This window comes from Sinohyriopsis cumingii, chromosome 5 (assembly GCF_028554795.1).
Source record: "Sinohyriopsis cumingii isolate HCF-2022 chromosome 5, ASM2855479v2, whole genome shotgun sequence".
Taxonomy (NCBI): Eukaryota; Metazoa; Mollusca; class Bivalvia; order Unionida; family Unionidae; genus Sinohyriopsis; species Sinohyriopsis cumingii.
The window spans coordinates 67,203,591-67,229,687 of record NC_142965.1 but is presented as its reverse complement, the minus strand read 5'-3'; the positions used below and the strand labels follow the sequence as shown (position 1 = coordinate 67,229,687).

The following is a 26,097-nucleotide window of genomic DNA, read 5'->3' as shown; positions in this document are numbered from 1 at the left end:
CTAAAATCTAGCTTTCTTTCCCATCAGGTTGAAAGACAATTCATTGGCACCAGTATTATGAAAACAATGATGCCAACTACAAGTTTGCATTAATTTATTTAACTACAATTTATCCACTGAAGTCAATTAATAAAACTTTGCTGTCAAGTTGTTAGGAAAAAATATTTCTCACAAAAGTTGGTCCATATTTAATCATGCAACAATATATTTTGTTCATTTCCATTTGGAAATGTGTATTGCCTTATACAAGCCTTAAAGTTGTATTAAATTTGTAGTATCACAAATAGTTGTCGTGATAAATTTGTAGTATCATAAATTAGTTGTTGTGTTAAATTTGTAGTATCATAAATGGTTGTTGTGTTAAATTTGTAGTATCATAAACAATTGTTGTGTTAAAGATGTAGTACCATAAATAGTTGTGTTAAATTTGTAGTATCATAAACTGGTGCTGTGTTAAATTTGTAGTATCATAAATAGTTGTGTTAAATTTGCAGTATCATAAATAGTTGTGTTAAATTTGTAGTATCATAAATAGTTGTGTTAAATTTGTAGTATCATAAACAGTAGTTGTTGTGTTAAATTTGTAGCATAAAAAATAGTTGTGTTAAATTTGTAGTATCATAAATAGTTGTGTTAAATTTGTAGTATCATAAATAGTTGTGTTAAATTTGTAGTATCATAAACAGTAGTTGTTGTGTTAAATTTGTAGCATAAAAAATAGTTGTGTTAAATTTGTAGTATCATAAATAGTTGTGTTAAATTTGTGTGTGTGATGTAGATTTTTAACGTAGCTTTAACAATTTTTCAGTCATATCGCTACAATGTCTGCAGTGTGGCAGTTTATAGTGCTGTCTAGCACTGGGACATCATGCCACAGACATTTAGCATGATGTCCCACCCAGTCACATTATCCCGACACCAGGCTGACCAGTCCTAACACTAACCTCTTAATGCTGAGCGCCAAGCGAGGAAGCTGTTAGTACCATTTGTTCAATTTGTTGTATCATAAATAGTTTATCAGTCAGACCTAACAGCAAACTGTCTAAACCTAGATTTGCTTTTGTATATTGAACCATCAAATCTGGGTTTATTCAGTTTGTTAGGAGTGGAGTAATCAGAAAGGCAAATAACAGGCAGTGCTCTGCTGGCACATTATGCAATAGCAGATCAGGGTCTAGGTTGTTTGTTAGGATTAATCAGTAGTATGTGGTGGCAGATCAGGGTCTAGGTTGTTTGCAGTTGGACCCTACTTATAAGCAAGTACACACAGTCATGAGGTTCATTTTAAATAAAGTGAAAGAGGTAGTGAAATGATTCCATACGTGGTGTGTCTATCCAGCCAACTTCAATTCCATTGTATGCATTGTGAAGCTTGCTAGTGATCAGTTTCAACTGGTTGATTTGCACGACGACTAATCCCTGGTCATCAGAAACACCAACAGCAACCTCTGGATTGTTGACCTGGTACATCCGTCCATCCTTCTGTACTTCATGGTTATATCTAGCACAGAAAATCACTTAGTTAAAACCAGCATAATAAAATTTTAATTTTGGAACAAGGCCACATACAACCAACAGCTTAAGCTGACAGATGTGCAGAACTTAATATCTGTAATAATTCTCAAAAATCTGGAACAGTTGGCATCTCTGAGGTAATCCAATGCAGACCTGATGAATACTGAGTCCTTGATGACTGAACCGACACTCTGCTGCCCAAAAAGAATGTTAAGGAATTCACGAAGAAGTTTTCAGTGACAAGACTGTCAATACAGCCACTGTAGTGGTCATACTGGGTGTAAGAAAGCACTATTTTCATACAGGGAAAATTAACCCCCTATCTGATGACTTTTGGTGACAACCCAATGCCAATATAATGATAAGATCTTCAGTATGATCACTGCAGCTACCATATTGATGTCTGCAATGCAAAATTCTTTATTTAACATCAAACAGACATCATAAGAAGTCTGTTGGCGAAAACCTTGTGTCAATATGACCATAAATTATGAAGTAGTGATAACAAGGGTTTCAAGATGGCCACCATGGGTGTTGAACCAAAACCTTTTTCATTTAGGTCCAATAAGACATCATCGGAAGTCTTTGGTGCAAATCCCATGTCTATATGACTTCCCAATCAAGATGAGTAGTGACAAGATTTTCCAGCATGCACATGCGCATGTGTAAGAGAGAGATTTGGATTTTTAATGTAGCTGTAAGAATTTTTCAGTCATATCTCTTTAATGTCTGCAGTGGGGCAGTTTATAGTCCTGTCTAGCACTGGAGCATCATGCTGCAGACATGTAGCATGATGTCCCACCCAGTCACATTATCCTGACACCAGGCTGACCAGTCCTAATACTAACCTCTTAATGCTGAGTCTTTGGTATGACTCGGCCATGGGTCCAACCCATGACATCACTCATGGTAACAAAACTGTGTCAATGGATGGATGGACTGGCAAAAGACTATCCCACAAGCTCTTATGGTCTAAAACCAGTAGAAAACTAACTAAAAGACGGATACAACCACTGAGAAAATTATACAGGTGACATTTGTGTTAAAAATAGCCGCCTTAAAAAGTATAGCATTAAAGTATCTCAAATATTTTGTAAATGGGTCTTACAATTGGAGAAAACCAAAGATCCTGTGGCCAACTGCCAATACAGAATGGATAACCATATAACCTGGGGTGAACACAGTATATCATAAAAAGATGATCAAATAACTGAATGTTTTACAGCATATCAACACATGAAAGGTTATATCAATCAAATCCAATTAGAGTGACATTGCAACTGTAATATCCAGACAACCTCTGAACTGAAACCAAGTTTATTGCCATTACCTTGCCCGGTCCTGCCCATTCCAGCAGTCACCCTCCTGATCAGCCTTGGCAGCAATCTCCTCATTGTTACAGATTGTGTATGGCAGCTGGATCCAAAAATCTTTTGCATCCTTCACCTTGTCCTTAATATCGCGCACCAGGCGGTCAAGACTTGTGCCAGCGGCCGTTGTTGGGCGGACAACAGACTGGCGACGATTGCTCTGCATGAAGTCCTTCCCAAAGGTATAATCATCAACACTGGTACTCCGTGTTGTGGAAGAATCAGCCTCAGCATTTCTGGTTTTGCGATAACCTGACTGTCCACTTTCTTCATACAGTCGAGGCTTGCCACAGCCCTTGAAGATCTGAAAATATATATGGTCTCACTTATCATATAAATGATATTAATTTTATTCTTTGACTGTTTATATGGTAAAACAGCCACTTTTAATACCAATCATTCTGGCCAATTGTAACCAAGATAAAAAGGTTTATTAGTAGTAAAATTCCTTTTAACTTTTTTAGGATCAGCAGACTAGGTAAAAGAAGGGCCAGTTTAGGGAAGTTTTAATGTTTAAATGAGTGAGAGCACTCTTTGCATAAATACTTAAAATAGGTTACATGGAATACTGCATCATAAATACATACTAAGTTACACATCTCAATGTTATATGTACATCTCTCAAACATTAAATTTTGAAGAAAATGTCACTGCAACACATACACAAATCAATCTTGTCACAGTCAATGTGACACGTAACAATTAACTTTGATATATGGGCTAGGCCCACAATAAATTGCTGGCCTGTGATGGTTTAACAGTTCTGGTTGGAGGCACGATTAATTTTTAATTAGAATCCATCTGGATAATGGACAGATAGATAACTTAACTTGGGGATAAGTAGCAGGAAACAACAAAGTAGAGATAATCCAGAGACAATATGTGCCATTTGGAAGAAAAATTTTTTCCAGAAAGTTATTTATAAAAGCAAAATTTAGAGTATTATTCTAACTTTGATGGGCATGTTACATTTTTGGTGGTTAATCCTGATTGGCTAAGCTAAATGTGGGGTGTATGTTTCCCAGATGAATTTAATGTTTTCATAAATTTCTCTCACAAAATTAGTTTGTCAAAGTTGTTCTGTGGAAGGGACTTGACTCCAGGGGGGTAGAAAGTGTTCTCCCATTATAAACTGTCACAGGTTTCTGGAAGTGGAGACTTATGGAAAGAGATTCAGCTTCAGAAAAAATAAAGCAAGACTCTGAAAACAAGGTTTGTCTCAATTGTATATAATATGTTCATTGATATATGTAATTATTTCTTGAATGTGTTCATTTTAAATTCATAGATCAATTTTCCTTGAGTTCGGATGTTAATTGTTTGCATTCATCTGTCTTGAATGTTATATGACTCATGTATTCCAAGAATGTCATTCAATATTACCTTGATATGAATTTGAGAGATTTGAATTTGTTTTCATTTAGTCACAGTGACCATGATTTCTGACCTTTGGACCCCAAAATTATAGCCTTTTTCCTTATCTCAAATCCAAGCAATCCTGAAAGTTTTTTTTCCTGGTGTCATGTAGCATTAATACTAATGTGTGATGACCATTTTTTATTCTTTCAGTTACAGTGAAGTTAATATCAACCTTCTGACCTGAAAGTCAATAGGCCTTATTCATATGCCAAGTGCAAGCCATCAACTGTAGATGGTGGACAGGTTATTGTGATGAGAGACTTTTTCCAGTTATATTCACTGCTCTGGTGGCCTAGTGGTTAGAGCGTCCACCTCAGATGCAGGAGGTCACAGGTTGAAACCTGGGCCACATCATACCAAAGACTTCTAAAAATGGTACATACAGCTACCTCGCTAGATGCTCAGCATTAAGAGGTCAGTGTTAGGACTGCTCAGCCTGGTGTCAGGTTAATGTGACTGGGTGGGACAGTATGCTAAATGTCTGCAGCATGATGCTCCAATTCGAGACATCACTATAAACTGCCCTATTGCAGACATCAATGCGATAAGACTGAAATTTTTTAAAGCTACATTAAAAATCAAAATCACCCACGCACACACACTCAGCTTTAGTTACAGTGACCTTGATTGTTTCATCCTGATACAGATACCATTCTTTCTTACCCCAATGCAAGCCATCAACAAATCTTGGCAACTGATAATGGTGGACAACTCAGCTGTTGTACAGAAACAAAATCCTTAAGACAGATGGATGGACTACAGATGGATGTCATAACTTTTTAAACTGTGCCTAATGTGGAATGGACTACAGAGGGATGTCATAACTTTTTAAACTGTGCCTAATGTGGAATGGACTACAGAGGGATGTCATAACTTTTTAAACTGTGCCTAATGTGGGATGGACTACAGAGGAATGTCATAACATTTTAAGCTGTGCCTAATGTGGGATGGACTACAGAGGGATGTCATAACATTTTAAACTGTGCCTAATGTGGGATGGACCACAGATGGATTTCATAACTTTTTAAGCTGTGCCTAATGTGGGATGGACTACAGAGGGATGTCATAACATTTTAAACTGTGCATAATGTGGGATGGACAACAGATGGATGTCATAACTTTTTAAACTGTGCCTAATGTGGGATGGACAACAGAGGGATGTCATAATTTTTTAAACTGTGCCTAATGTGGGATGGACAACAGAGGGATGTCATAACTTTTTAAACTGTGCCTAATGTGGGATGGACTACAGAGGGATGTCATAACATTTTAAACTGTGCCTAATGTGTGATGGACTACAGTTGGATGTCGTAACATTTTAAACTGTGCCTAATGTGGGATGGACAACAGATGGATGTCATAACATTTTAAACTGTGCCTAATGTGGGATGGACAACAGATGGGTGTCATAACATTTTAAACTGTCTCTCATATAGAATGACCACAACTTGTAATCAATACTTGGCTGGTGAAATGGACTCTGCAGTTTCCTTCCTCTAATAGTTTTATCTCTGCCACTACCGAGGCCAGTGACCTTAATAACAGTCCTTATCACTAGTAATGATGTTAACAATCACCCTCTCTGAACAGAGGTCAACATGTACCACATATGCATGATGTCAATGCCCTTTTACTAGTGGACTGGCACAGACTGTAACAACTTACCAGCATATGGAAATGAAAGGGGGGGGGGGGAGCAGCACTTCAAACAATGGATTTTTTTTCTTCAAAATTACTTAGTTTTGGGAATAATCTTTCTTTTGTATCCTAACTTCACTCATCCTCATCAGCCATGTTTTTTTAAAAATCCATTTATTGTACATGATATGAAAGGAAATTGATCAGAGACCACGACATAGTTTTGGGGAACTTTGAAGTTAATTTTCACTATGTTTTGGAAATCAAAACCTAAGTGAAGACCTTGATTCGAAGAAAGTTCAACCAATGCTGATTTTCACAGTAATTTACATGAGTTTGCATTATTATATTAAAACTTGTCTGGCAAAGAGCATTAAATGCATGTATTCCAGGGTACCTGAGATAACAAACCTCACCATAATGACTTGTAACACTTAAGCCCTGCATGACCCTATAACAATAATAATTAACACCATTATATAAAAAATATGAGTCCCTCAAAGACGCTGATGCCCAAATGATGGAAAAGAATTTCCTGGAATTCAAGACAAGACCATATTTCAGTTTAAACTGATGAGTGCAGAAACCATCACTGATTTTCCTTAGTGTTAAGACTGTTAAATTAGCCACTGTGAAGATAAGCACCATTTTCTTTAAGACAAACCAGATGCCATAGGAAGACTTTTGGTGAAAACTCCACAATACGACCATTTAATATTGACATGATTTTCAATGTGTTCACTGTGCCAGCCATATCTGAGAGTGGATCAGCACATTTTTCATTCAGGACCAACTAGACATCATAATTAATTTTCTGTTAAAAAAAATATTTGCATGACTCTCCATTTTGACGGTGTAGCAACAGCAAAATTATCAAGATGGTTGCAACTGTGGCTGACTGCTCTGGTGGCCTAGAGGTTAAAGTGTCTGCCTTGGATGTGGGAGATCGTGGGTTTGATCCCCAGCCGAGTCATACGAAAGACTTACAAAAATGGTACTAACAGTTGCCTCGCTGGAACTGTGGCCATGCTGGATTTAGAGTACTTGGAGTACCACAATCAGAGCACAACTCCCCGCTGCTCTGTACCCTACACTGGCTATCCATTCGATCCAGAATTAAACACAAAATTTGTTCTCTGTGCTATGTTTCACTGTCGGACTCTAGTCCAACATACCTATCCAACCTCACCCATGTGTACACACTCCTCTTCTGACAATCATATACTCATTATTCCCACTATGAAAACAAAGTCATATGGACAGAGTTCTTTTGCTTACCAGGGCCCAGCAACGTGAAATGAATTGTTGCCCACTGAACTTAGACACAAAGACACAGTGATCACATTCAAGAGGGCTCTCAAAACTCACTTATTTCAACTGCAAGAACAAACTTAAAGACCTAATAATGTTTCCCACCTTAAATATTCTCAACATGTTTTTTAATGTTTGTTTTTGTAATCATATCATTATATGTTTTTTTATCTTATAGGTGTTGTCTAATGTTGTAAAGCACTTAGAGCTTCTAAAGATTAGGCACAATACGAAGTCCTCATTATTATTATTATTATTATTATTTCAGTGTCTGTATAGATGTGATTTGGATTTTTAACGTTGCTTTAACAATTTTTCAGTCATATCACTAGAATGTCTGCAGTGTGGCAGTTTATAGTGATGTATATCAGTTGGACATCATGCCACAGACATGAAACATGATGTCCCAGCCAGTCACATTATCCTCACACAAGGCTGATGGGTCCTAACACTAACCTCTTAACACCAAGCAAGGCAGCTGCTAGTACCATATTGATAAGTCTTTGGTATGAATCAGCCAGGGTGGGTGGGGGGTGTGTTCCAATCCACAACCTCCTGCATCTGTGTGGATGCTCTAACCACCAGGGCCACCACTGGATTTCAGATCAGCACCATTTTCATTTAGTATGACATAGGTATCATAAGAAGTCTTCTTGTGAAAATCCAATGTTTACACTTCTTTACAAGCATCAGTAAGGTTTTAAGATGGCCACTGAGGCAGTCATAAAAAAATATCAGATCAGAACATGTTTTATTTAGGACCATCCAGATCACCCCCATTAAGTCATCACAAGAAAAAAAAATCAATGACTTTCCAACCATGAGCAACAGCAGTTACAAAATGTCCATGGTCGCTAGTCCATACTGCATGTCAGAACAGCACTATTTTCATTAAGAGTCAACAAGACATCTTAAGAAGTCTTTTTAATGAAAACCCATGATGATACGACCATCCATTCAGGTGGTGTGACCATATAAAGATTTTCAAGATGGCCACTATGGAGACCATATTGGATGTCCATGTGGTATGATTTTTATTTAGGACCAAGTAGACATCACAAGTCCTCTGCGGAAAACCCAATGTTGATATGATTTTCCATTGAAGGGAATTAGCAAGATCAAAATATACTGGACACCAGATTGGCACCATTTTCATTTAGGATCAACTGGATATCATAAGAAATCTTTTACTGATCATCAATGTGTTGCTTGATTGGCAATCATCAAAACACCTGTGATATTAAATTGGCAATCATCATAACACCTGTGATATTAAATTGGTGATCAGGCCCCTCAAAGAATATCATTCCCATCGGCCAACTATCCCTGTATCTCACTGCCAATCCTAACACTTTCTTCTCCCATAGTCAAAAAAAAAGAATTAAGAAAAAAATCACATTAAACATATATATTATAAAAAGACCTGCATAAGTTAACCAGTGCAATAGGAAACATATTATCGGTGATACTTGATTGGTAATCATCATAACTGTGATACTGTACTCAATTGGTGATCAAAATAAATGTGATACTTGATTGGTGATCATCATAACACCTGTGATTATCAATTAGTGATCATAGTAATTGTGATACACAATTGGTGATCATCACAGCAAATGTGATACATAATTGGTGATGACAGTAACAGTGATACATGAATGGTGATCATCATAGCAACTGTGGTACTCAATTAGTGATCATAGTAATGATGATACTTGATTGGTGATCATCACAAATGTGATACTTAATTGGTGATCATCACAGTAACTGTGTTTCTTGATTGGTGATCACTGCATGAGACTGTTTCACAAATGCACAATTGCAGCAACTGTTAGATCAGTTTGGTGATTGTGGAACATGAAATAGTGGGATGAAACACTCATGCACATGCGCATACACATGCACACACACACATACAATCATATGTTTCTTTTCAGTGGGATAAAGATATTGTAATTGTAGAAACATTCAGATACAATATTTTTGTGTACATGGTAACCAAGGTGATACCTGTTTAGTAACAGTAACACTGGATTCCTGGAAATTCATGATGGCATCAGAGATTTTTACATCTATTGGATCCACCACTGACTCGATGTTAAATGGCCCTTCCAGTCGACTGGCTACCATCTTGAGGGCCTCTAAAAAATTAAACCAAAATAAAATCAAAATTTTTCTCCAAAAAAGGAACCAAAAATATGCTGGAAAGTAGAATTCTTCCCATGCCTTTCCTGGTAATTAAAAGCTGTTCCACCAATCCATTCTCTACAGCCTCCATTTTTTAGATTTTCCTAATTGAATTTGTAGCAAATATCAATTGTTTTAAAAGGAAACGAGAAATGATTTAGTTAGGATATAAATGCTAGGGCTGAATCACAGTGATTTATTTGTCATATTTGCACCTGGTTTACCTATACAGGTGAGATCACATATAACCTGACAAAACCTTTGATGTTCAGTCCAGGTAACTTGGAACAAAGCCACCATTCTAGGTCTTAAAAAGATGGACTGACTGATATGGAATATGTACAATGTCGATTCTAAAGTAAAACGATTGGTAGAAAGGTTAAGACTATCAGAATGATTCACAAGGATTCCTAGAGTTCCTGCAAAATTCACTATAAGCTGCATATAGTTATCTTTTTCTGGCAACTGTGACAAAACAATGCTATTTTTCTGGCAACTGTGACAAAACAATGCTATTTTTCTGGCAACTGTGACAAAACAATGCTATTTTTCTGGCAACTGTGACAAAACAATGCTATTTTTCTGGCAACTGTGACAAAACAATGCTATTTTTCTGGCAACTGTGACAAAACAATGCTATTTTTCTGCCTTACCAAGTCTTACTCCAACCAGGAATCTTTCAAAATAAGACCAAGCAAAGTCATTGGGTAAATTTTCCAAATTTTGTTTATAGAAAAATCCCAAATGCATTTTGAAGAAAATAAGGGGATTATATTATCCACCCATCTAGATGTGTGCAAGTAAGCAGTAAATGGAAAACTCCTACAATATTTTGAAAAAGAGACTTTAAACTACTGGATAGGTGTGTGGTTCAATTTGAAAATGGTTCTCAAATTTGGAGCCATCTCCTGGATGGATAACCAGGGAAAGTGGAATGGAGTGGGGGTGGGGTCCCTTCCTTCCTCCCTCAATCCATCCATACAGCTGGAAAGTGACTTATTTGACCAAGGACTAATTTAACTCTAGAACCTCTACTGAAATTATAACAATGTACATGTATATTATATAATAAGTTGATCCTCATTTCTATAAAGTGTAACACATCCTTAGAATTATGAATAAAAAATTCTACTATAATCTATTTTTAATACATACATGCAAAAGGCATCTATTTTTAAATGTTGTAATAGTTTTTTGCAGATTTGACAAGCTATGAAAGCTTTTTCAACAGATCTGAACCAGAGAACTGGAAGAATATCTAGATTATACTATATTATATTCAGGAAAAATGCTGGTTTCAAAATACTGTGTGTGTGTGTGTGATTTGGATTTTCTAACATAGCTTGAACAATTTTTCAGTCATATTGCTACGATGTCTGCAGTGTGACAGTTTATAGTGATGTCTAGCACTGTGGCATCATGCCGCAGACATGTAGCATGATGTCCAACCCAGTCACATTATCCTGACACCAGGCCAACCAGTCCTAACACTAACCTCTTAATGCTGAGTGCCAAGCGAGGCAACTGTTAGTACCATTTTTGTAAGTCTTTGGTATGACTTGGCCGGGGATCAACCCACAACCTCGTCAAAATAAAAGAAACCTTAACAGATATCAACTTTGTGCCTAACTGAACATATACACATATAGAGAAGAAATGCAACATTTGTCAAATGACTTAATGACAAATAGTAATTTTAATAATTTGCCAAAAAAAATAACCTTTATACATCTGAGATGAGGCATACAAAATAACCTGTATAAACCTAAGAATAGTCATAGGAAATAAAAAAAGCCATGGATGGTGAAGAGACCATAAAAAATTATCTGATTTTAAGGCATAGGACAAAATTAGAAATCAAGATATTTACATCTATAACAATTCATTTTTTTAAAAGCCATTCATCACATAGTTTTCTATATAAAAAAGCTATTCATCGCAAATTTTTCTATAATAAAAAAACATTCATCACTTAGTTTTCTATTAAAAAAACATTATTTCATCATCACAGTTTTCTAAAATAAAAAGCCATTCATCAGTTTTCTATTTTTTAAAAATCCATTCATCACAGTTTTCTATCAACTTAGCAACATGTCACTTGTAATTTTTCTCAGTCTAGTCTAGTTGGAGTCAGGTGGGTTTGGGCTTGTATCTTTATGAAGGCTACTGATCAGCAACTTTTTTTAAAACACTGTTCATCTCTTGGATTAGTTCTTAATTTTTTAAGTAACAAATAGTGCTGCCAGTTAATCTTTATGTTTGAATAAAATTAAACATGTGTAATACTAAAATACTTGTGTATAATACATGTCCAACTGGAAACAAGACACACCCTGATCTGCATTCCCACAATGCACAAATAGATCAGGATCTGTGTTCTTTGTTCTAATGAATGCCCCAAAACAAACTGCAGAGACCCAGATCTGTCAGAACAGCATGCTATAACAAATCTGGGTCTGTGCAGTTCTCAGTTGGATCCAACTTTTATGTAAGTATATACAATAGGCATCCAGGCATTTTCACAAACGTTTATAATAAATTTATTAACTATATAGCCATTGTACACTTGATTCAAATGAAAAATTTAATAATTATTAATGGAATTTTTTTCCCTGTCAGAGGAATACATTCTTGTTGATTGTACTGACATAATATTTCTGATGTGAACTCAATTAAAGAATTTATATTAATGAAGAAAAGCACTATAAAATCTGCTTTTTAAGTAATGTGGATTATGTAACAAACTCTGACTGTATATAATTCAAGAGTTTTATGTTTTACCTTTTATAGAATGCTAACATCTGTGTACCTTTTTATCTTAAAGGTTGTTGTACCATATATACTCACTTTTAAGTAAGGTCAAACTGCAAACAACAAAGATCCTGAGCTGCTGTAACTAATGCACCTGCAGATCAGTGTGAATGATGTTTGTTTTACTAATTACTCCTAACAAACTTCCCTGATCCACATTATGCACCGGCAGATCTGGGTCTGTGCAGCTTGCATTTGACTCATAAGTAGGCATATATGGTATTATTTGGAAGGGTTTATCTTGTAGTTTTTTGCATTTCTAAATTTTTAGAATCTGGCTCTTAATCAGCACTATACAGCCAGTAACATGACCTGCCCTGAATACATGCATACTTACTGATCATAATTAGGCTGTCTGGATCTGATAAATTACTTATAAACAAAGAACAATACAATGATTGATAACCACTTTTTTTATCATACCACTTCATTACACATAACTTTTCTTGTGAAATTCTTTACATTGCTGGCTTTTATTGCCCCCTGCCTCTCTGTCTTTCATTTATGACTCAGCCTGGTGTGATGATGTAATTTACTGCCAGCTAATAATAATTATCACCCCCCATCTCTGTCATCAATTCAACCATCCCCAAATCCCCCCTCTGTCATCAATTCAACCATCCCCAAACTGGTGGGGGGGGGGGGGCTGGTTCCATAGAACCAATCACTAGAGGGAAAAAAACTGTTCCATTAGTCTGTCATTGACCCCTGACCCATAACATCATTTTTCAGCTTCAGCAGCAAATTGATTGCACATTGACTCATCCTTATATGAGGGTCCAAGTGGGAAATTTTATGCTGACCAGGGGCTCTCAAAGAAGTTTTTACAGCTTTTCGTGATCACTTTAAACGCTTTGCCAAATGTTAAGGGAGAAATGTGTAAAACAGATGAATCCTCAAACCTCGTCTCTAACGATTTGCATTAGATAACCACAAAATAAATCAGAAAAGTCTACTTTTTCCCAGCAATTTTTGCATGTTAGGGTATCTTTCATTGCCTAATATCTAATGCTAAAGCTTTACACAAAAGCCCAAGCAAATAAAACCATTTCATGCAAAAGACTGCCAAGCAAACATAACCCATCCGTGTCTTTATGCACCTCCAGACATTTAACTTTGAAGATTAATCCAGGTGCAGCCTCGAACAGAATTTTAGCTTCATACCTAGACAGCAGTAAATGAATGAACTGATCAGGCAATGAAATAAATCCAGAAGCTATCAAAAGAAGGCCATGCAACCTGAGTGAAAGCAAAATGGGGGCAGGGGAAAGCAGTACTGATCATCTGCACAACACTAGCTATTTTGTGTAGGTTTAAAAAAACTAAATCTAAACTGCTGACCTACTTTAATGGACCATATGTGATGACATGTAAGTCAAATCTGACTACAAACTGCATAGACACAGATCTGCCACTGCATAATGTGCAGGCAAATTTGGGTCTGTACACCTTTTTTAGGATTAGTCAGTAGAACCAACACAGACCCAAATCTGCTGGCATATCATGTGACAACATTTCAGGGTCTACAATGTTTGCAGTTAGACTTGACTAACATGAAGCTAATATTAATGGATGGTTGCTTAAAAAAATGTTAATTGGAAGCTTTCCTATTTGCTTTTTTAGTTCATTAACTGGCTTTGTTTTTGCATAAATAAAATTTGCTAAATGGTATCAACAAAAAAAGATTAAATTTTCACTAAGAAGCCTCCATATCCTGCTGATAATCAAGCATGATATTAAACTGCTAACTTCCATGCCTTTTTATTAGTCCATTTTGTCCGCCATCAAGTCCAAAACCAATCCAGAGCCATCCCAGTACACTTATAATGGTTAAAATCAATTTACAATGTTTGCATTCGACTAAAACAATATTACTTTACTAATAACTTTGTTTACTTTTAAGAACATTGATTTTCATGATTATACAAAGAGGTACTTGTACACATTTGAAAATTCTTAAATGTGTGGACTGCAGGAGGGGTCCTATAGATAGTACTGATGAATTGGGTGCTTGGGGTGGTCCTACAGTCTGTACTGAAGAATTGGTGTTTGGGTTGGACTTATAGTGTGTACAGAAGAATCAATATTTGAGCTGGTCCTATAGTGTGTACAAAATAAATGGTGTTTGGGGTGGTCCTATAGTGTGTACAAAATAAATAGTGTTTGTGGTGGTCCTATAGTGTGTACAGAAGAATTGTTGTTTGGGGTGGTCCTAAAATTCTTGGCTTGTAGCAACCAAAAATCAAAGAAAAATGGTAGCTCACAAAAGAAGAAATTAATTTGCCAAACCTACACTGAATTCAAATGAGACTTTTGTATTGCATCACATTTGATGGATTAATCGTACACACTATTGTCCCTGTCAAGTGAGTGGTCGCATGTATGCAAGTAGCACTCAGCTGAATGCCACCTAAAAACCATTGATCAGTCTAATACAATGCAGCATGTGTCATCTCAAGCCAAATGTAATATAGCTCCTGTCATCTCCGCCAAAAAAAATGCAAAACAATAGCAGTTTTCATATTAATCAACTGCAGCACAGCTGTTACCATCTTGATCAAACGCAATATATTTGCAACCATCTTGGTCAAATAAGAAAACTTGGCAAATTTGTATTTATCACACATTTCAAATCATCTGATCCATCATGAACACATAAAAAAACTTTCCAACAACAATGTCAGATTAAAACTAATAGAAAATATATTTCAAAGATACCAGACAGCTATACCCTCATCCTGATTTTAAACGTATTCTCAGATTGGTGACCTCTAATAATACTGAGTTCCCATTGCTTTATTCTCCATTCAGCGCCATTTAGATCTCAAATATTGACAGTCACTAGAGGTATTTCCCTCTTGTCACTTTCGATGTCTACCACAGAGTGCACATTTAGGGATTGGGAGAGAGCTGTATGGTTTGACAAGCAAGTCTTTTGTGACCAACTCTTTGTATACGACTTTATAAATCCAAACCTCAGTCCATAGTAAAATTACCATGTATACTTGCATTCAAGTCCAGTACAGATGCAAACTGCAGTCATTAGTAAAATTACCATGTATACTTGCATTAAAGTCCAGTCCAGATGCAAACTGCAGTCATTAGTAAAATTACCATGTATAATTGCATTCAAGTCCAGTTCAGATGCAAGCTGCACAGTCATTAGTAAAATTACCATGTATACTTGCATTCAAGTCCAGTTCAGATGCAAACTGTAGTCATTAGTAAAATTACCATGTATACACAGACCTAGATCTGCTGTCACATAAATTGTAGGTGGATCTCGAACTATGAAGCTTGTTTGGAGTAATCAGTACAACATTATAGACCGTGATATGCCAAGACATTATGCAACAGCAAATCAGGGTCTATCTTGTTTGCAGCTGCACCACACTTTTAAAGATATTTATTATATGCTCATTTTTTTCTCCATTAACTTTACATTGTCATAATCGTTCAGTATTTTAAGATATTGCACACCTTCATATTGCATTCACGTGCATAAAGGAACTATTTTCTATTGTAAAAAAAACAATGGATGCAGACGCCAACACTTTTGATTTGTAAACAAATCATGTACACTCGCGTAGAAGGTGCTTTATGTTTTGGTTGATGAAATTTGTTTCTGAATGAACTAAAGCAATGTTTTGTGGACTGCCACATACCAGATGCTTGGCACATTCCGCGCAAACTTTTTTGATCTGTTTCGGATTTAGGCTAGCTATACAGTAGATGCCAGACAGGGTCCTTAAAAATAACATGCAAGTGACAAGGCATAAACTTGTCTTCTTTAGCTGGTAATAAGAATGGCAAAAAAATATACTTACAGTTTTACATTTTAGTTCTGCAAATCCGAATTACATGAGCCATGTCATTCTCAAGCTTGATTACACATTTCAAAATTGTACTGTAATTTCGACTATATTCCAAGTGCAATTACATCCTCCTTAATGCACTCAAAATGATATAAACATTAAATTCAATAGCGTCTTTTTGATAACTGTTATTGAAAGTCTTCATATTTTACCCACATTATGATTTCAAATAGTCAATGACAGAACAAACACACTTGCAGATTTCAACACGCTTCTCCCATGCTGCTTCAATCCAATGCGTTTCATGTACAATTTGCACAGATGAATCCAGTTCATAATCACGAAATTTCGTAGAATCAAAAATACCAAAATCTATTCATTTCAGTCAAATGGAAAACATTTTGCAATGCGCATTCATTCACAACATGACTCCAAATTTCAATTTTAAGTAGACAAAAATGTCTTTTTTTCTCTCAAAACATATGTCTAGTACTTGTGTATTTAGTTCAGAATATGGCTTACATTTGTTTACTTTGTTTCTTGTAGCGCATTTTGTTTACATAATTATGCCTTAGGTAGAATAAGAAAATGAGCATATAATAAAAAGGTTACTGCATCTGTATGGGAAACATGAACTCGTTTTATGTATTGTGAAGTTTGCTAAAATCGAGTTTTCTCCAAAACCATTTTGACATGCGACCTACTGACAGATCAGTCATGACAAGACACATCTGTTGGTGTCAATGGCATTCAGTTCACCTCGCCCATTCGTCCGTGTGACGAAGAAAAGGGACCTGTTCATGTCAATGTCAGAAGTCTGCGACATGGGATTTAAGATTATGGACGAACGGACACAGCCAGTAAGAAACATTTGGCAGAGGCCGACACGTCTCATCGCGATGGTTCTTCTGGCATGTGACACTTGACAATACCTCCAGCCATCAGGGAGAAAGCAGTTTTTTACAGGATATTTTCAGTTTAACATTGGAGGGAAGTGAAATAGATGGTTTTCTTAAGGTTACAGCACAAACGACAGGGAAAGAAGACCTTGTTGAGGTCTGCCCACAAAAGTGTTGGTGGGATTGTTGCCACAATTTGGCCATTGTTATGAAAATATTTTCACAGAACCCACAGCTGGTAAGATATATATATATATATATATATATATATATATATATATATATATATATATATATATATATAGATAGATAGATAGATAGATAGATATATAGAGAGAGAGAGAGTGAGAGTTAATATGATGAATAACAGAACTAATGCTGCAGTCCAAAAATTCAACTTTTTATACCTACTGAATTCATATTTTTCATGATGTTCTAAGGAGGTCCTGAGGGGCCGAGTGGTCCAAGACACTCACATTTACAGACAATCATACATCTTGCCACCATCAGCCTTAGTTCTACCAACCAAATCATCTTCTCTAGCCAAGGTTCCAATAACCCTACTGACACCTTGGCGGATCAAACAGCTATACTGGTGCTTTGTCCTAGTGACATCTATTGGATTTCATGTGCTGCCTCCCTTACTATACAATGCCAACTAACCATCAGCATAGTGCATTGTACTTCTGCTGAAAATGGTGGGTGGAATAGACATAAAATGTATATTTTGTAAATTTAACATCGAACGTATGACTATGTCCCAGAGGGAAGCCATTAATGGTGTATTTGAGTGAAAGGAATTTGTGCAAACATGGACCAACACTATAAAATTGCTAATTTATCAGCCTATTCAAGTTGTCTCGATCACGTAGGAATAGTTCAAATTTGAATAAGTTAATTTTTATTGGATGCGGTAGCTTTTCACCACATCCAATGAAATTCACAGACCTGAAACTCTGAAATATCTGCTCAATATGCCAAGGTGTAGACAGGGTTATCAGAACTTTGGCTAACGAAGACACCAACTGAGTATGTGAGAAAGCTTGGCAGCAGCTTCCCAAGGGCCAGTGGTTCTCCCAGGGTTTTCCTTGAGTTCTTCCTCTGACACAAAGAGTCCCTCAAAGGGACTGATGCTCTGTTGGGTGAAAAATATGTCCCAATAATTCAACACAAGATCACTTTCTTTTTATATATCCAGTGTTGAAATTTGATTTCTTCAGCAAAAACAGGACTTAGCTGCTGGTACAAATATAAGATGTCAACTTGGCACCATCTTCATTTAGGTCAATGCAGTCATCATTAGAATTCTTTTGGTAAAATCCCCATGTCATGGTGTTCATCCATTCAGGGGGATTAGTGACAACTAGATTTTTAAAACAATCATCATTGCAGCCATAATTGATTTATGACCGGCACTATTCTCATTTAACCAAATATATATCACAAGTCTATTGGTTGTTGTTGTTTTGGGTTTTAATGCAAGATAGGTTATATTTATGGCAGCCAGCATAACTGGTGGAGGAAGAACCAGGATAAACCCAGTAAGACCCATAGACCCAAGGGAAGCTACTGGAAAGCTTTTTCACATACCCACACTGGCCAAGTCAGAGACTCAAACACATATGGAGGTGGGATGGCAAGAATCGATAAAGGTGACCACCTCATACCACTCGGCCACCAAGTGAAACCCTGTGTAGCGGTAAATGTTTTTCAAGATTTTCAAGAAGACTGCTGTGGTGGCCATACTGGATGTCAGAATAACTAGACAAAGTCATCTGGAGAAAAGCCCATATCAATATGACTTTCTGGTCAAGTTGGGACAAAAAGATTTTTAAGATGGCTGCCATGATAGCCATTATTGGATGTCAGATCGAGACAATTTTTATTTAGGACATGACAAAAAGACTAAACCCAGTAATAATTTGACCATCCATGCAATAACATGATCTTCAAGATGGCTGTTAAACATCATGTAGAATCAAGAAGCCTTTTACGACTATCCATTCCAGAGGAGTAGCAATAAAATAAAACTTTCAAGATGACTGCCATGGCCAACATATTGCACAGATCAGTACTATTATAACTTAGAAATGACTAGGCAACATAAGAAATATTTTATGAAGACCCTATATTGATATGACCATCAATTCTAGATAAGTAGCAATAACTAGATTTTCACGATGGTCTCTATGATGGCCATATTGGATATCTGAGCATCATTTTCATTCAATACCAAGTAGACCTGACCATGGCATGCATGTACACCTCACAGGTATCCTCCAAGTTATTTATGAACAGTAGTGACAACAAACTTGTACTCACAGACAGATGAACAATGGATAACAGATCATCCCATGGTCTATGAACTAAAAATACTGGTAGCCATGTAGAAGCTCATGTGCTGAAAAATGGCAATAAATCCCACAAAACCAAACCAAATCATTTGTGATGTTGTCCCAGAAAGAAAGAAAAAAAACAATGGTTCAAGCTTCTGTGGCCAGACAAAATATTCCACTTAAATATCACACACTCAAAGTAACCGTTCTTTCCTTTCTTTACGACAAAGAAATGGCGATTTTCTGATCATAAATGCCTTCCTGAAATATTTGAAACCAAACAGAAAAGAGTTAATCTTTTTAATCTCTTATCACGAGTGTCCTTGGCACAATCTGACAGGTGTTAGTTTGAAGGTAACATAATTCTGGTCAAATCTTCCATTTTTTGAGTTGGACAAAAGATACTTTGCAGTCAATATACAGTAATAATGTTACAAAGTCAAACATTTCATGTACCAGACCTGCCAACCCTGACGAGTCTGTCTCAGTAAGGCAGTTGCTTTTTTCTAATAGATTGGCCAGTTTTCAGTAAGGTGTAACAAAATATCAATAACTGCTATTGTGAAGCTGTAAAACGTAATTAAAAGTTTGATGCATCGACGATACACATTATGTTCAACTGAAAAGTTTGGAAAGTATGCGTAGACTTTATTTACCACTAGTACAGTTGCACAAACTTTAGTTCCAAACCCTACGCAGCTCAATGGCTTGATGCTATCTCTCAACCTGACATAATTTTTGGAAATTCTTTTGCATTTCACATGATGACGGTAATCACATTTCCCGCTATGAGACATACCCAAGATGGCATGTGATGTCCAATAAACATAATTGTGTCCTTTCCAGCTTTTATTCACAATAATCTGAATACTCCTTTTTATTCTTCTGTGTTGATTATTGACACTTTTCTAGAAGCTTATTTTCCCTCTCGTCTTAAATATGTATCGCTTTCTGGATGCCATGTTTTAAAATTCTATAACCAACAGTTTTGATCATACAGACGCTTCACATGAACAAATAGGTGCATTTTAAAGCATCTTGGGTGCTGCTGTACAGCTATACAGTTAGTCTAGTTCACTGACTAATTTCACTAATTCTATGATGAAATCCAGATCCAAATAAAACACAGATGAACCAATTATCTGGATTTTATGGCAACGATCATTTGTTCTAAGTTTCTGCTTGTAGGCCGTAAGTTCGTATTTTAAGGGTAATTTTCGTAAGACTTACGGCAAAATTGTAAGAGCTGGCAGATCTCAATGTACTAACAAATCAACCTCTAAATTAAAATATGGCATTAATATAGCAGTATTATTTTGGCAGATTTTATTACCATATTCAGAAAGAAATCACCTATCACCAGAGCACAGATAATAAGTGCATCCAATAAATCTAAGTAATTTTTTACGCTGATATTTACCCCATGACAATGAATGTATTTTTTGTAAATATATACAGAACATTTACTGAAAATGGTTGAAAGACGTTGAAATTATGACAAGTTGAAACTGTAAATGATATGCAGCAGCAGCTGGCTAGATGACAAACAGCGGGTTCTATTTTCCTTCCAACTGCGCCTGTAAACCACACAATGCTTGACACATCTGCCTGCGACAGTATAAGAATGAACACCTTTATCACCATTATGATTATTATTGAACTCCCTCATTATAGCACCATATACGAAAGCCATGGAGTATACTGTTTCATAAAGCAAAAATATGCTTGCAAATTTTGTACTGAATAATGAAATGGGATCCACAACTACATGTGAATCAGATGATGGAGAGCACCATTATTATATAGAAACTGAACTGGTAACAGATGGACAACAGATGGACAACATAACATAAAATGGCAGGTATACAAAAATAAGTGCAAAACCAGCACACATATTTCTCAGAAAGATTGGGTGAGAAATGTCAGCATACAGTTGTATTCTTTGCAAAACCTTTTGCCTTTTTTATAAGCAGTGTGTGCATGCTGACTTTGGGAAGCTTTTAACAGTGTGGGTGCAGTATTCTTTGTGGGCTTGCTAATTTGTTAATGTGTCAAACTTTTTGTTTAGCCAGAGTTTTATGACTTCTAAGGCTATGCACTTCCCCTTTACAATGTTCCAGGTTCACCTTCAAATAGCTGCAGTGAATTCCTGAGATATCATCACATAAAAAGTTACTGGTATACCAGTCCCCTGGGGGGGTGTAACAATTACCATACATATCTATCAAGAGGTAACACTTACAATCAGTAGTATCACAACACATACAAATTTACAGGTATATCAGTCTACACAACCCCTTCCAGGGAACATATCACTGTATACAGTAAACTCGTTCTGAGGTACCCAGTAAGAGCCCTATCATTAAAAGATATATAGAAGGCTGATGGAATGATTAGCATACATATCCATCTACAGGTCCCTGATAAGACCATTATCATAAAGTATAAAGGTCCATTCCAGGTTGTGCTGATTTTCAAACAGTCATGCCAAAAATTACCTGAATATGTAAAAATATATGTAATATTTTCAAGTGCCCTACCAAAATTTCTTCCATAAATCCAAACTATATTCAGAAAATTCCCTTCTTGTACAAATTGTAGGGATAATTTACCACCTATATTTCCAGTTCTAGAATAAACCCTAAAATATATGAAGAAAGCTGCTTGTACTAATTCCATGGGGAACTATGACCATATTTGCCCATCTAGAGGTACCAAGTAACATCAGGAATCAAGCCCTACCATCAGATTTTTAAAATCTTAGCATCAGTTTAACCTGGAATGGCTATCAAAGTGTGTCCTTGGGCATGGTACTTTGCCCTACTTGCCATGGCATAGTACAACCTTCAAAGTGTTGATGTGCCATAAAAAAACCAAACAAAACAAAACAATCCAATATATTCTCCCCAGAAGCAAACATTTATGATACCAACTCATCCTAAAGGAACACAATACCCATACAATAAAGCCCGTAGTACCAGTACCACTGCTGCAAAATGATGCACCAGTCTAGTAACGCTTAGAAAGCACATTCTGTAGTATCAGTACCACATCAACCCTCGCCTGACCCCCTGATAACATACAGCTGAAAATCTGTAAATGATTCAATAATTGGAATTATGCCAAACAAACTATAACATGCTATCATTTCTTATTTAACTGGCATGCAACAAGCATCATGTCTGTTGTGGGTTTTTTTTTAATGTCAGGCATTTGTGCACATTTTATTCCATTTTTGCTACAAGGGAGATGTGGTAGCTTAGTTGGCAGGGCATCAGACCCATAGTTCAAGGGTTATGCATTCAATACCCAGCCAGGCCAGCCTGGGATGGCTACCTATGTGTGTCCTTTGAGAAGGCACTTACCTTCCATTTCCTTAGCATAAGAAATTACTTTGTTTAAGCTGCCATTAAAACCCAACAAAAACAAAAACAATTTCCTACATTATTTTTTTCAATGACCAGAAGCTTTAAGATGCTTGTCTATAAAGGAACTGCACTTAAGGGTAACATAAAAATACAATCATCATAAACATCCATCTTTCTGCAGTATCTTTTATTAAATTACCTTTATTGAACACAACTATCTCCTTTTAGTGGCCAGATATATCATTTTCCTGAGGTGCGTGAACTCTAGACTGATGAACCTCATAAAAAAAGAGTTCTATATAATGCTTCCTCTTGACAGCTCCTCCAAATGAACCTCATAAAAAAAAGAGTTCCATATAATGCTTACTCTTGACAGATCTTCCATATGAAACTCAAAAGTTGCCTGAACAAGAAAATCAGCTAATTGTGCCCTACTTTTTACTCAGGGTGAGTAGTACATACAATTCAAGATAAATATACCTATCAAGTGTCATGACTGCACATTAAACAATGTCAGAGAAACTGAGGTTAATGCAGAAACTTAACATAAACACTGGAGTGTGAAAAACAGGTCACTGACTTCCTTTTGCCTGGGATGAGCAGAACCCTTCATGACAAATACACTTGTCATGATTGTAGAAACTGAGCTAAATGGAAAACCTTCATGCTGATGCAGATCCAAACAAAAACAACAAAGCTGTGCTTTTCTGGAACAACAAAATTAATACAAAGATCTGACTTAATTTAAGTGAAATTAAACGAACTTGTTCAGGGAGTCAAAGTAATAAGATTATAATTGTTTTCAGGTAGGTCTGATTAAAGAGACAAAACTATAGGTAACTGTCTTCAAAGTGTTGATATACAGTGGAACCCCGCTATAACGCGATGATCGGGGTCCATAAAATCGGATTGCGTTAAAAGCGGGCTCGCGTTAATGCGGGGTTTTACAATATTTAACTTTTTTTCCGAGAACATATACGTGTATACATGTACAATGATCAAAAGTCGGCTTATCATCAGATGAATATTAACTGGAATGCATTAATTAAGATATATTCAAAATAATCGAAGGCTAATATATTTATAGGTTATTACTGTGCATTAAAAACATTTACTAATTTTTATTTGTTTGAACGATAATACAGATTGACCGATAATACCAGACTATCGCTATATCATGAAAAGTGTATCAACACCGTATGCTACCATGCCGTCGTGGCATGCAGTTCATCCATAATGGATGTAATTTCATTGAAAATCGTACAGATTTAAAATATTCAATAATTTTGTAATAGTCTGAATTCGTCGTGTAAAATATAGGATGAACAAAATATTGAAACCATTTACTTGTTAACACAAAATAAGAGAGTCACTCTGTCCTTCCTCTTCTTGAAACCTTCTCGTTTGTGACTGTCAGTCTTGGTTGAAAGGGTGCGATCGGGTAACATTTTATAACATAAACCAGTCTCATCGCAGTTGTAAACTTGGTCGGCTGTGTAGCAACCGTCCTCCAGCAACTTTTTAAGCCCAATCGGGTAGGAATTGGCAGCCTCTTTGTCAGCGGAGCGGATTTCCCCAGACATAAGAACTTGGCTGATATAGCGTGCCTTTTCTTGAATCCGTCTAGCCAGCCATTACTCGCCTTAAATTTGGAATCATCTCCATTGATACGGCGATCAAATTTCTCTGCTTGGGCTTTCAGAATTGGGCCAGAAATTGGAACACCTTCTGAGCGAGCTTGTACAAACCATTGGAACAAAGCTGAATCTAGGACATTGTCATTAGCTAACTTAACCCTTTTATGCTGTAAACCAGTTTCCTCTTCAAGAATGTTGGGTAGACTACGGAGCTTTCCTTCATCTGTTTTCCACCCTCGCAAAGTGGACTCACTGATTCCTAGATCTCTGGCAAGCTGAGTTTGTTGTTTGCCCTTCTTTAGTTGATCTAGGGCATACAGTTTCTCTTTAGCAGAAAACGACTTGCATTTTTGAACTTGCTTTTCCATAACAGTAAAATATTTTTTTATATAAGCAAACAACGTACACAGATAAAGCTCAATAACTAAGTAATGAAGGCCTGCAATGGTTACGAATCACTTTTTATATAAAACAAAATTAAGCTGAACGGATGTACAGTTTCATACCCTTTTAATTTACAGATAATAAAGTGGATATTATTTACTTTCAACTGTTTTTTGTTTGATCACACCGCCAAGCACAGCATACATGTTGGCGGCTTTCGTCCTTTGATGTTTATTAAATTGTGTGACTCTTGTATCAACCACAACTTTGTCTGCTGCTTGGCTGTGATTGCAGTTAAATAAGAAGCCCATGTCGGCTATTGTTTGAGCAACGACTGTATACAGAATTCATGGAAGACAATCACAAAGACGATTTACTGGCTTTACTCATGGATCCGTAATAAGTAACACTTCCGATAATGTTTACTTCGGCTTAACAATTCAAAAACCTAATGAAACCAGTTTTCTCTTCTAGAGTAGAATACGGAACTTCACCACAACCTGTTCAAATTGATAAATTTCAGAAGCCAAGCGTTGTACACACTATTTCTCGTACGTTATATATATCGTATTATTTTAGAATTCATACACGATCACTTCTCCAAAATCACTTAAAGAACCAGGATAAATTGTTAAGTTCCGATCGTTTATTATTAAAAGCCATACGCGAATTCTTCCACCAAATTATAATAAACGTTTTACACACTATTTATTGTACGTTAAACAAATATTTTCACGGTCCGATAAAAATACACGTAAATGAATTTCAGATTTCAGGAACCATGCCACGATCATATTATTTTAAAAGTCACAACTAATCTCATGCCCAAAATGAAGTTAATTTCTTTTTTTTATTTTTTTTTTTTTTTTTGCTTTTCTCCAAATTTTTTTTCTCCATGTGTGAATGAATATACGAAATTTCGGGAGCCATGCTACGACCGCGTTATATCCGAATTCGCATTATGGTGGGGCGCGTTATAGCGGGGTTCCACTGTATATCAGTGAAGGGTCTCCTGCCTAAAGCCCAAGGTTTAACAGAATGATGCACCTGGGCACCCATATACTTCAGTACAGTGCCCACCCCCATTATAACATTATAGAGAGGGTCAATAACCACTGTCCATGTCATGTTGAGACAGTGTTATGTATGGGACCATGATATATTGAGACTAGCACAATATAATGAACAGTGGTATAGCAGGCACTATCAAAATTTGTGAAATAATGGTGTTTTAAAAAGGAAATCATGATATGAGATTAAGTTTCACCTTGTTTTCTTTCAACCCATAGTTATATACTGGTATGATTTTGGTCATAGAGTGCAAAGTCCCTGTTATGTTGGTGGGGGGCAATGTGTGTGTGTATGTGTGTGTGTGTGTGATTTTGATTTTTTACATAGCTTTAAAAA

General features: G+C 36.3%; 1 protein-coding gene across 1 annotated transcript in view; it reads right to left on the bottom strand.

Moving 5' to 3' along the window:
• The window catches only part of LOC149799358 (glypican-6-like), a 64,921-nt gene that overhangs the window by 8,178 nt on the left and 30,646 nt on the right, over positions 1-26,097 (bottom strand). Inside the window, exons 4-6 of the mRNA XM_089958679.1 lie at positions 9,264-9,394; positions 2,846-3,189; positions 1,323-1,501 (exon numbers count right to left, since the gene is read on the bottom strand). Of these exons, the coding sequence (XP_089814805.1) occupies positions 1,323-1,501; positions 2,846-3,189; positions 9,264-9,394 (654 nt within the window). The remainder of the gene's footprint in view (positions 1-1,322; positions 1,502-2,845; positions 3,190-9,263; positions 9,395-26,097) is intronic.